At 42.8% G+C, this 13554-nt stretch overlaps 1 protein-coding gene across 4 annotated transcripts in view; it reads left to right on the forward strand.

Annotated features, from left to right (window-relative positions):
- The window catches only part of LOC142049498 (E3 ubiquitin-protein ligase KCMF1-like), a 55648-nt gene extending 49115 nt beyond the window's left edge, over positions 1-6533 (forward strand). For all 4 annotated transcript variants that reach the window (XM_075077263.1, XM_075077264.1, XM_075077265.1 and 1 more), the window contains 2 exons: positions 3113-3392; positions 4751-6533. In XM_075077263.1, the coding sequence (XP_074933364.1) occupies positions 3113-3392; positions 4751-4997 (527 nt within the window). In that variant the 3' untranslated portion in view covers positions 4998-6533. The remainder of the gene's footprint in view (positions 1-3112; positions 3393-4750) is intronic.
- Positions 6534-13554: the final 7021 nt, after the last annotated feature.

Here is a 13554-nt window from a genome sequence, read left to right on the forward strand (position 1 = left end):
GAGCAATGTTTAAAGGATCTGGAGCACCAGTGATGTTCTCTGTTCTCCCAGGCAGAGAAAGGGGGTTCAGGAAGGAGGAGCCAAATTGAACAGGTGAATGCCTGGCTGTTTGGCTGGTGCCATACTCAAGGTTTTGGCTTCTATGATCATGGATCTGCTTTTGAGAAGCTGGGTCTCTTGGGAGCTGATGGGATTCACCTGACCAAGTGGGGCAAGAGGGTCTTTACCAACGAGCTTGCCAGACTTACAAGGAGAGCTTTAAACTAGATTTAGCAGGGGAAGGGGATACAGTTTTGAGCACCAGACAGGAGCCAGGGGCTGCTGATGTATTAGGAACCAACATAGAAACCTGTGAAAAGCCTCAAAGGAACTGGGGCATGTTCCTCTAAAAATGTGACAAAGTAGGTAGCCCAGCTGAATTGCCTCTATACCAATGCATGCAGCATGGGTAACAAAGAGGAAGAGCTGGAAACCACTGTGCAGCTAGAAAGGTATGATCTACTCACTGTCACTGAAACATGGTGGGATGAATTGCACAACTGGAGTGCTGCAATTGATGACTGTAAACTGTTCAGAAGGAAGGAGGGGTGGGGGGGTTGACCGCTATGTAAAAAAAGCACACACACGAAACAAAACAAACTCAGAAAACCTGACTGCACGGAACTGCCTTTGAAAACCAGAAATGAACAGGTTAAGAGCTTATGGGTAATAAATAGGGGCCAAGACAACCAAGGAAACCTTGTGGTTGGTGTCTACTACAGGCCACCCAATCAAGGGGAGCCTCTTGACAAAGCGTTCTTACTTCGACTACAGGAAGTAGGCTCTCTGTGAGCTGATTTAACTCATTGAAATGTCAGAAAATAATAGAAAAATTTAGTTTGAATTTGACTTCTGCAGGTTGTCTATTTCCAACCCCTTTCTTAAAGGAGGTCTATTTGGGTCAGGTTGATCAGGTTGCTCAAGGCCTCATGCAGTTGAGTTTTGAATGCCTCCAAGGACAGAGATCCTGCAACCTGTTCTAGTATTTAAAAATCTTCATGTTTTAAAAGGGGGAGTTACAAAAAATAAAACCCTTTGGATGTAATTGGAATTTCCCATGTTCCCTTGTCTGGCTCTTGTCCTATTGCTGTATGCCTCTGAGAAGAGTCTAGCTTAGTTTTCTCTGTATCTTCCAATTGGGTAGATTCAGACAGCAGTAAGATAGCTTCCAAAGTACTCTTTTCCAGGCTGAACAAACCCAGTTCTCCTGCTCTTTCCTCATGTACTGTGTTCCAGCCTCCTGATCATCTTGGTGGCCCTCCATTGGACTTGCTCCATTATGTCCATGTGTCTCTTGTCCTGGGGAGCCTAAAACTGGATACAGCACACTGGATGTGGCCTCATCAGTGCCAAATAGAGGGGAAGAATTACTTCCTGGGACCTGCTGGCTGTACTCCTACTACTAAAAATATCCCAGCAAAAGGATGAAAAATTTTCAGTCATCTTAGTGAGTTAAGTTAGGTCATGGGTCTGTAAAGCACTAAAGTTGGTGCAAGAAGGGAGGATGTTTGTGTGTCCTGGAGTACAAGACTTCCTCTTAGGGTGTTAGTTCAGCAGAGTTAAATGTGAAGTGGCTGCCTTGGTTTGTTTCAGCCTCACAAGGCCTTCCCATTTAGGAGCATGTGTAATAAAATTATATTCCTTTGAGTCGGTGGGGGTGTGTGTCTTTTTTGGGTTTGTGTTGGGGTTTTTTTGGTGGAAGTAATAGGTTTTTTGTATTCAGAGAATGTAGTGCAGCCTGGCTGGGTGTCTGTGTCATGCCAAGCCTGTGTCTCAAATTCACATCTGCTACCAGGGTTCTGTTAAGCTGTATTCAAACTGATCTTACAGGCAGTGAGGATAAATAAATCTGTCTTACCTGGCAGTGTTATAAGAATTTCTTTGTATTGGGGTAATAATTAGTACATACTACCAGAAGTTAGAACTTGTGCTTGTAACAGACCTGTAAACATTATTTATTTTTCTCCTTGTGGTGGTTATCAGGAATTAGTAAAATAAAATATTATTGGTAGTTAATCTTGATAAGATTAGCTGTGCTGATTAAAAGTGACTTGAGCATTTACTGTTGGCATTCCAAGTGTTCCTGATGCAAAGAGCTACTGCACTGTGCTTTATTCCCCTAAGAAAAGCTTAGTTTCAAAGGATTATATCTTGAAAGTAAGATGGAAGGAAAATTTTTATGACCTGTAATAAAAAATTGCAGCTCTAATGAGGGTTGGATGGATAGGGGAACAAAATAATCTACTATTTCTGTCCTCCTTGCATCAAACACATCAAAGTAGTACTCACAACTGTGTGTGGAATATAATATGTAGTAAATCACTGAGCAATAACATATTATTAATGTTTATTTTGGGAAATGCTTAGCATGGACAGAATTTGTCACAGTCTTGAACTTTGGAGGAAGGGAATCTAGGCTAGACTTTTTTTTTTTTTTTACATTAGAATTTCTCTTTTTCCAGCATGGATCGAAAGTCTCACAAAAAAGCCATGCCGTGGTCAAATATTTTTCATGTAATACAACATTTGAAAAACCTTTCTGAATATTTTCTAAAAATGTCTAAAATGATGCTGTAATATTTGTATTTTCTGCAGCACAGTGATCCCATGAAAATCAACAGCTTCCCTCTGGAATATGCATTGAAGGTGTATGGGGGGATATAAAGCCACCAACTGAAGTCAGAACTGAAGTTGTTTCTTAGTCAATAACTATTTTGACTTGAAGATAAAATTTTAGAAAATTGTTGCACAGGATTTTGCTTATACGGTATTCCTCATAGGTTGACTCTTATTGGTTTAAAACGCTTTAAGCTTTGACTTTCCTGTTTATGCACAATTCTTCACTCTAGATGATTCTTAATCTTCCTTATCCTATGGGCTTTGAGACATGGGATGCTTGTAATGGATAGCCCATGAAGCTTTTCAAAACAATACGATTTGTTCATTAATTTCATTGATGAAAGGTTTTAGAAAGCAAAGGAATTGATATACTGGTATTCAGGATATATTTATGCTGTTGTGTGATATGTATTTAAGCAGATTTCACTGTAGAAACTTCTCTCTTTTCTGGCAGAGCTTTTATCTCAGTTATCAGGCGTGAGGCGTTCTGCAGGGCAGCTCAATTCTTCTGGCCCTTCTGCTTCTCAGTTACAGCAGCTGCAGATGCAACTGCAGTTGGAGCGACAGCATGCACAGGCAGCAAGACAACAACTGGAGACTGCACGCAATGCAACTAGGCGTACTAACACAAGCAGCACCCCCACCACTCTTACACAATCTATAGCAGCAACCAATACATCTAACACAGAAATCAATCAGCAGACTATACAGAACTCCCAGTTTCTTCTTACAAGGTAACTTGTTCTGTAGGTTTAACTCTTCTGCCACTGCTGTTTTCCTTGGTCCTGTTATGGACATAGAGTTCAGTGAAACTACTGCCAGATCCCTAATGAAGTTTGTAGTTGAGATACTATGCTTTTGTTTGCATTTGTAGCCACTCCTTTTCAACCCTGCTGTGTGTTTGTTCCTAGGCAATGAATAAATATTACTTGCTGTTTCTCAATTTGAAGAGAAACATAAGGGATATTACTTTGGTAAACTGTGCTTGTTTACCCTACTACTTCTGATAAAACAAGAGCCTTCACAATAATATGTTTCAAACTTTTATGCTGATAATGTGAGGGGAGAGAACTTAAAAGGTAGTTTTATTTAATAGGAAATTAATCTTTAATGAAGGCTGAAGGTTGAATAGAGGTTTACATATAAAGTATTTTGGATTAAAAAAGCAAATAAGGAATGTGCTATTAATAAGCAGAATACATATCTGTTTCAGAAAGGATAATTAGATCCTAGAGTCCTATAGAATAGAATAGTTCAGTTGGAAGGGACCTACAACAACCATCTAGTCCATTCTGCTATGGAAGAGTTGCCCACTCTCATTCCATCTCTTTTAGGAGGTTTAGAATATTGATTTTCTGGATTCAAGGGGGGGTGGGTGGTGTTTTTCAATTAGATGAGAAAGAGCACAGGCATTTAAACAGTTTCTGTGTCTAGAAACTTAGGTTGAGACAAGTTATTGCTGTCATGCTGATTTTTATCAGAACTTGTGATAATATCTCAATCCAAAACTTTTTGAAAATAATAACTAATGAAAGTACCTGCAAATGTCAGTCACTGATCTTGTGAGCTAGGATAGAACTGGAGCAAGCAATTTCCTTGCTTCTGTTAGGTGATGGTGCATGCACCAATAAGTGAAGTGAATGATGTACTGTGCTTTCAGAGTCTCTGGGCATTATGTGTTTAGTAATGTATTTTGTGTCCTGCTTGCATTTAGAAGTTGTCCTAGGGACAAAACGAGCACTTAAGGGATGACTAGAGAATTTTAACACCCCTTAAAACTCCTCTGAAGGGAAAGAAACTTCAGAAATAGCTATTATTTTCCTTCAGCCTTACAATCCACTTCTATGAAGTTTTTTTTAAGCATCTAGGAGCAAGTTTGTTAAATGTCTATATTCTTGCATCAGGAGTGCCACATGTTGTCAGATCTGTACATGTCAAAAGAAGTGCAGCAGTACCTAGGTTGTTTCTCAAAGGAATGGCTTTCAGATGTTATTCAGCATGCATCAGTCTAGCTGTTTAGGCAGTTAGTGAAAGCCCATTTTGTTGATGATACTACTAAGCCTGTGTTCTCTCTTTCTGTGACACTCTGCAGGTTGAATGATCCTAAGATGTCAGAAGCAGAGCGTCAGTCAAAGGAAAGCGAACGAGCAGACCGCAGCTTGTTTGTTCAAGAGCTTCTACTGTCTACTTTGATGCGGGAAGAAAGTTCCTCCTCAGATGAGGATGAACGGGGAGAGATTGCTGATTTTGGTGCTATGGGCTGTGTAGATATTATGCCTCTAGATGTTGCTTTAGAAAACCTAAATTTAAAAGAGAAAGGAAATGAGCCTCCTTTTTGATGGCATCCCACTTTGCAGACAGTGTCCTCTGTGCTGTATTTGCCAATGAAAGTGGACGACAACTATCTTGGGTTTGTTTTGGTGATTGTAATTTCAGGTCTGTCACTCTTGTTACATTGTGTACATTCAAAGGAAGAGAGAAAAGATATATACGATAATCACTTCCACTTAACCAATTTTTACTTTTAGCAGGTAAATATAGGTTGCAGCGCAGAGAAAAAAGCTCTGCGTCCTGTAGCTTGACGTGCAAAAGCTTTCCTAATACTCCACATTCAAACTGAAGAGGAAAAAATGAAAAATCTCTAATAAAGCTGCTGTGTGTATTTATGAATATTAATGAATAAAAATTGCTTGGATGGTTTACCTTAACTACTGCATGATTATTTTTTTTTTGTACAGCGTGCATGAATTTTAGTGACCTTGTCATTTAAAAAATGTAAGTACAAGGAGTAAAACTATAAAACCCCAAAGCTTTCCCATTGTTCAAAGGTAATGCAACAAAAAAAGATTCATGCTCACTAGCAGTTTGTGGCTATGAAGTAGCCTTTGAGTAACACATGACCAATGACCTTTTTATGTGCTCTCCTTGCCTATTAATGCAAACTCTGCAGTGGGCTATATTTTTGCTTCCAGAGTGTGATGTTTTCCTATATTGTGTCCACTGTGTTGCTCTGTTAGACATCATATCCATGTGGAAGTGAACTTTGTATTCATCTGTAGGAGACAAAAAACAAGGGCCACTACTGGAATCTACCACAAAGGGCTTCTGTGTGCCCTAAAACCAAATTTTGTTCACCTTTCTTTAAAGTTTTCCTATTTGTGTTAAATATACTTTATTTAGGTGTAAATGATTCATATATTCACTGGGGGGGAGTTAACCTGGATTATGTTGTCTTAGTTCTAAGCCTTCACAGTCCTTATCATTTTGAGTTATTTATGTATTTGCTTCATAGTTTGCAGAGACTCCTCAGTATCAGGAGAGCTTGAGGATTTGACTTCCCAGATATCTCAATTTGTTACAATTTAATTATTAATGCTAACTTCCTATCAACCTTTATTTATTGGGTTTTTGGGTTATATTTCTGACATAAAAAATAAAGCCTTTTTAATTGAGTCATGCTATCTATTTGCCTATACTGTTAATCCTATAAGGGTTTTTGTATGGTTTATTATAATAACCCCAAAGCAAGGGACAGCAAGGCTTTAGTTATTTGGAATGTAAAGTTAGCTTATAAAGATAAAAATGCACACAACTTCTGAAAATTAGACTTGAAAACCTGGTGATGTTCCTAAGAGAACTGTGATATGTATGTTAATCTAAGATAACAGCAACAAAAGAAGCTACCCCATAGGTTGACATTTGAGTTCCATTCGTCATTTTCTCAGTTCCCAAATGTTGATTGTTTCCATTTATTACTGTATTAGCATTGTTTTTCTTTTTATCTCTGCAACAGAAAATGTTTTAAGGGAACATTTTACACTAATCTTCTGGTTATCTCAGGAGTTACCCTCAATAAAGATTCATTTTTAATTGATTGTTGAGGATGTTAAAAAAAAAATAAATCAAACTGCAGTCTTTTCAGACACATCTGCACATCACAAAAAGACTCAGTTCAATAAAGCATTTTAAGGGCTGTTGTTCAGTCGATTCTTTGGTGATGATGTATTATCCAGATAGCTATAGAAGAAATTCTGGAATTAAACTATCCTTCGCATTTGCATGCAAAGGCATTTCATGGCAAAACCCTGGGTGATTTACATAAACACTTTTTTAGAAGTGCGTATTCTGTGCAGTGCATGTAGCAGTGATTAAGCATGTAATCTTATAGCTTCATAGGTACATGCATTGACTTTCTAGAAAAGACTTGTTTAAAAACAGTATCTTAATGATTTTTAAATCTATATATAGCTGGTCTATTGAGGGTGTTTACATTGCAGGGTTTGTAAACTCCATTCTGCTTTTACATAAAGCACTTGGAAAGCCTGTGAATTATTATTGTCCATATTTATTATTAGAATCTGAGTATCTGTTGGCTTACACTTAAAATTAAATTTAGTTACTGCATTAACTCCTCTAAGAATCATTAAGTGTGTTAGAATTTGTTAGCTTAGAAATAATGCCAATCAGTGACTGGGAGAGTGTTGTTCTAGCACTCTGCTGATTTGCAGGGAAGTTTTCTTCACTGAAAAAATGTTTCCCAGAATTATATTTTTGTAACTTTCAAAATACTGATGTTTAATTCATAATGCTGTGGGCTATAGTGAAAATAGCCTTTGAGAACTTTTCAAGGGGAACCTGGAGGGGATATTGCATAATTTCCTACCTTAAGACCACCACTTCAGAAAAGAGGACCCTAGCATTTGGCATACCTGACATTCACAAGAAGTCTGTTGAATACTGTGCATTTCCATGAGAGAAGTTTCTTTTCCCAGAAATGTGGCACAGCCTGTGACAATCTTTGCAGAAAGGCTACATCTATGAATACAGAGCACATCTGGAATTTGGTGTGCTCTACTATGAATTTGCACCTCAGAGTTCAGATGTGGCTTGTTTCTGCTTCCTCTTTTCAATCAGCCAAGAATCTGTATGTTGCTTTATCGAGTATGGAAATTGTGTTGAGTTTTGCAGGAGAGGATAGGGTGCCCATGTGCCCTTAGACTGAGTCTTGCAAAATGGCAAATGAGACTACCTGTGTGAGGATGCTGACCTTTGTGTGTGTGAGACTTGGTCTCTTACCTGCATTATGTGCTGACTGAAAGCACTGTAGCTGTCCTTAGTGTGATGCTGATATTGAGTTTACAAGTGCTGCAAAAATGATCCCTTTTGGGGAGCTAAGGGCATATACATATATAGAAATGGGAAGAGATGTGAACTTTTTTTGAAGATATTGGGGAATAAGTCCTGCTTTAGGTGCCTGTGGGTACTTATGTTTAGTATGTATGGTGCAATTCAGACTATTTGCAACTCTTCTGATCTGATTTAACCAGGTTTTTCATCTGTTTGGTACTGTGCCAGAACCAGACATTTGCATGAGGTGGTTGGAACATGGAACAGAATGAAATTGCATTTGAACTTAAACATCGCTGGGGACTTGGAGGTAATCAGTCAAAGAGATGGCCAGGAGGTGAAGTGGTTAACTACATTTTACAAGTATTATAACTGGTTCTGGAGACTGTCAGACCTACTAAATAGGTTGGAAAAGACCTTTAAGATCATCAAGTCCAACTATAAACCTAACATTGCCAGTTCACCACTAAACCATCTCCCTAAGCACCACATCCAAACGTCTTCTAAATATCTCCAGGGATGGTGACTCAACCACTTCCCTGGGCAGCCTGTTCTAATCCCTGACAACCCTTTCAGTCAAGTAATATTTCCTAATATCCATTCTAAACCTACTTTGGCACAACTTGAGACCATTTCCTCTCATCCTATCACTTGCTACTTGGGAGAAGAGACTGACCCCCACCTCACTACAACCTCCTCACAGGTAGCTGTAGAGAGTGATAAAGTATCCCCTCAGCCTCCTCTACTCCAGACTAAACAACACCAGTTCCATCAACCTCTCCTCATAAGACATTCTCCAGAACCTTCACCAGCTTCATTGCTCTTCTTTGCACAGGCTCCAGCAGCTCAATGTCTTTCTTGTACTGAGGGGCCCAAAACTGAACACACTATTCAAGGTGTAGCCTCACCAGTGTTCAATACAGAGGGATGATCACTTCCTTAGTCCTGCTGGCCACACTATTCCTGATAAAAGCCAGGATGCTGTTGGCCTTCTTGGCCACCTGGGCACACTGCTGGCTCATGTTCATCTGGCTGTCAGCCAACACCCCCAGGTCCTTTTCTGCCAGGCATCTTTCCAGCCATTTGTCCCCAATCCTATAGCATTGAATGGGGTTGTTGTGACCCAAGTGCAGGACCTGGCACTTAGCCATGTTGAACCCAATACAGTTGGCCTCAGCCCATTGATCCAGCCTGTCCAGATCCCTCTTTAGTGCCTTTCTACCCTCAAGCAGATCAACAATCCCTGTCATGGTTTATCCCCAGCCAGCGACCCAGCCCCACATAGCTGCTTGCTCACCCCACCCCCTCCAGTGGGATGGGGGAAAGAATTAGAATAGTAAAAGTAAGAAAACGCGTGAGCTGAGAGAAAGCCAGTTTAACAGGTAAAGCAAAAGCTGCACATGCAAGCAAAGCAGGCCAAGGAATGTATTCACTACTTTGCATAGGAAGGCAGGGCTCCATCAAGCGTAACAGTTACTTGGGAAGACAAATGCCATAATTACAAATGGCCCCCCCCTTTATTCTTCCCCCAGCTTTATATACTGAGCATGACGTCTTGTGTACCTGGCAGAGCATGGGAAGCTGGAAAAGTCCTTGATTAGTTGTGCTGGTTTTGGCTGAGAAGGGGTTAATTCTCCTCACTGTGGGGGTCGGCTACATTTCCAGCTTCCCGAGCTCTGCCTCGTGGCGGGGGGGGGGCCTGGGAGGGGCAGGGCCATGGTGGGGGCGGCTGACCCCGACTGGCCAATGGCAGGTTCATTCCATACCATGTGACACCATGACCAGTATATTAAGGGGGGGCAGTTTTGCGGCTCGGGAGTGGCGCGGCAGCGGGGCGGTGGGTGGTTGTGGTGCGTGCGGTTTGTTTTGGCGGTTCGTTCTCCCCTCCCCTCCCTTCCCCGGGGTTTTGCGCCTCTCGTTGTTCTCCTTTACATTGCATTTCTACTGTTGTTTCTTTTAATTTTAATTATTAAACTGTTCTTATCCCAACCCACGAGCGTTACCCTTCTGATTCTCTCCCCCATCTACCAGTGGGGGAGTGAGCGAGCGACTGTGTGGGGCTGAGCTGCCGGCTAAACCACGACAGTCTTTTTGGTGCCCAACGTGGGGCTCAAGGGTTGGAGATAACAACAGCTGCTGGTCACAGCACCATGTTGTCCTTTTTGCAGTTGGTGTTAAAGATTGGTGTTGGTTTGTTTAGTCTGCTGTGTTCTCCTGTGATTAGTAACATTTTGCCTAAGAGATTTGTTATACAAACACTGTTTTTCAGCTTTATCTGGTATTTGGGGTTTTTGCTGAAACCGTTACTGTACTTTGGATACCACCTTGTTGAGGCAATTAGCAATTATACCTCCTCCTCTGAGAGACTTTATATGGAGGAAATACAGAATGGTATCTTTGCAACTTTGTTCTATGATGTCTGTGCCTCTATTACAACAATGCTGTTGTAATAATATTGAACATCCTTGGGTGGTTAAGGTGCACTTATTGTTAGTTTTTGGGCATGCTGTTTTGTTTTTGACTAAGCAACTTAAGAATATCACCCAGAAATCTGCCCCAAGGCTTGATAGTTATGAGTGGCAGGGCATTTGGGATAGCATGGGCAAATACCTAGGGGAGTGGGCACCCCCAGTGTTTTGGAGTTTCACCCCCGAACAAGTGCAGAATCCTGAAAAACTAGTAGAATATTTGGAGTAAGTATGTTGTTACGCTGGGAACTCCAGAGAGACACAGGTAACTGCAACGTGCTGGGGCCTGGCCCATGCATACCGAGCCCTGCTCAACAGTATTCAGTGCCCCCAAGGGGAAGAGAATGTCTCTGGATTGAAATGCAAAGTGACTGGCACTGTAGACACTCCAGCCCTGAGACAGGCACTGCAGACACTCAAGCCCCCACGACAAATAGTGGAGCTGGCTCAGAGAATCAACCTGTACCAGTATCAGTGGCTCCCATACACAAGATGAAATACTGGAAGCGGATGTCAACTCGTTTAGAACAAGATGATGAAAAAGCAGGGCCATCATGGGGAGAGGAGGAAGAAGTAATAAATGAAATAGAGACCACCTGATCCCTGTCCTTGAGTGAGTTGTGAGATATGCAAAAAGATTTCAGCCATCGTTCAGGTGAGCACATTGTCACCTGGCTGCTCTGATGCTGGGATAATGGGGCCAGTAGCCTGGAATTAGAGGAGAAGGAAGCCAAACAACTGGGATCCCTTTCTGGGGAAGGGGGTGTTGACAAAGCAATTGGGAAAGGGACCCAAGCCCTCAGCCTCTGGAGGTGACTCCTGTCTGGAGTGAAGGAAAGGTATCCCTTTAAAGAAGATATGTAACATCGCCCAGGAAAACAGACAACCATGGAGAAAGGCATCCAGTATCTAAGGGAATTAGCTGTGCTTGAGGTGACTTATGGTGACCTGGACGATCAACGGTCATCCAAAGATCCAGATGAAGCCAAGTGCACACGACCCATGTGGCGGAAGTTTGTACGGAGCGCACCATCTTTGCATGCAAACTCATTGGCAGTAATGTCCTGGAAAGATGACGAGACACCAACGGTGGCAGAGGTGATTGATAGACTCTGGGATTATGAAACAAATATCTCTTCCTCGCTCGTCTCTGCTGTGGAGAAACTATCCCAAGAGGTCCAGCAACTCAAAGAAGATATGTCCTCCTCCCCACCTCGACAGAGCAGTGTCTCAGCTGTTAGGAATAAGCATCCTTTGGCTCAAAGAAGGGGATACACACCACGGGCCACCCTATGGTTCTACCTGCGTGACCACGGAGAGGACATGAGGAGGTGGGATGGCAAGCCTACCTCGACCCTAGAGGCACAAGTGCGTGAACCGCAAGGAAGAACAGTCACTCAGGGAGGCTCTTCCAGGAAAGCTGCTGCTCCAGTTTCCAGTGAGCAAGTCCCCAGACAGAGGAGTACAAGTGCTGATTTTATTTCTAAGTGTAATAGAGGGACCCCTGATTCACATTTACAGGAAGTGAGTTGTGAATGCCATGATCAGGACTAGAGGGGCCCTGCCTCCAGCCAGGTGGAAGAAAGGGATAACCAGGTTTACTGGACTGTGTGGATCCAATGGTCTGGCATGTCCGACCCACAGGAATATAAAGCTTTAGTGGACACTGGTGCACAGTGCACCTTAATCCCATGAAACTATATGGGGCAGAACCCATTAGCACTGCTGGAGTGACAGGGGGATCCCAAGAGCTAACTGTATTGGAGGCCGAGGTGAGCCCGACCAGGAATGAGTGGCAAAAGCACCCCATTGTGACTGGCCCGGAGGCTCCGTGCATCCTTGGCATAGACTACCTCAGGAGAGGGTATTTCAAGGACCCAAAAGGGTACAGGTGGGCTTTTGGTGTAGCTGCCTTGGAGATGGAGGAAACTAAACAGCTGTCTACCTTGCCTGGCCTCTCGAAGGACCCTTCTGTTGTGGGGTTGCTGAAGGTCGAAGAACAACAGGTGCCAAGCGCCACCACAACAGTGCACCGGCAGCAATATCGCACCAACAGAGACTATCTGATCCCCATCCATGAATTCATTCACCAACTGAGGAGCCAAGGAGTGATCAGTAAGACCCACTCACCCTTTAACAGTTCCATATGGCCAGTGCGGAAGCCTAATGGAGAGTGGAGGGTAACAGTAGACTATCGTGGCCTGAACGAAGTCACTCCACCGTTGAGTGCTGCTGTGCCAGACATGCTAGAACTTCAATACGAACTGGAGTCCAAGGCAGCCAAGTGGTATGCAACAATTGATATTGCTAATGCATTCTTCTCAATCCCTCTGGCAGCAGAGTGCAGGCCACAGTTTGCTTTCACATGGAGGGGCGTCCAGTACACCTGGACTCGACTGCCCCAGGGGTGGAAACGCAGTCCTACCATTTGCCATGGACTGATTCAGACTGTACTGGAACAAGGAGAAGCTCCAGAACACCTTCAATACATTGATGACATCATCGTGTGGGGCAACACAGTGGAAGAAGTTTTTGAGAAAGGAGAGACAATTCTCCGAATCCTTCTGAAAGCAGGTTTTGCCATAAAACAAAGTAAGGTGAAGGGACCCGCACAAGAGATCTAGTTGTTAGGAATCAAATGGCAAGATGGACATCGTCAGATTCCAATGGATGTGATCAACAAAATAGCAGCCATGTCTCCACCAACTAGCAAAAAGGAAAGAAAGCGTTCTTGGGTGTTGTAGGTTTTTGGAGAATGCATATTCCAAATTACAGTCTGATCGTAAGCCCTCTCTATCAAGTGACCCGGAAAAAGAATGATTTCAAATGGGGCCCAGAGCAACAACAAGCCTTTGACCAGATTAAATGAGAAATAGTTAATGCAGTAGACCTTGGGCCAGTCCGGGCAGGACAAGATGTAAAAAAAGTGCTCTACACCACAGCTGGGGAGAATGGTCCTACCTGGAGCCTCTGGCAGAAAGCACATGGGGAGACCCAAGGTCGACCCCTAGGGTTTTGGAGTCGGGGATACAGAGGGTCCGAAGCCCGCTATACTCCAACTGAAAAAGAGATATTGGCAGCATATGAAGGGGTTCGAGCTGCTTCAGAAGTGGTTGGTACTGAGGCACAGTTGCTCCTGGCATGCTGACTGCCAGTGCTGGGCTGGATGTTCAAAGGAAACGTCCCCTCTACACACCATGCAACTGATGCTACGTGGAGTAAATGGGTTGCACTGATCACCCAGCGGGCTCGAGTAGGAAACCCCAGTCGCCCAGGCATCTTGGACGTGATCATGGACTGG

The sequence above is a fragment of the Phalacrocorax aristotelis genome, chromosome W (assembly GCF_949628215.1).
Source record: "Phalacrocorax aristotelis chromosome W, bGulAri2.1, whole genome shotgun sequence".
Taxonomy (NCBI): domain Eukaryota; kingdom Metazoa; phylum Chordata; class Aves; order Suliformes; family Phalacrocoracidae; genus Phalacrocorax; species Phalacrocorax aristotelis.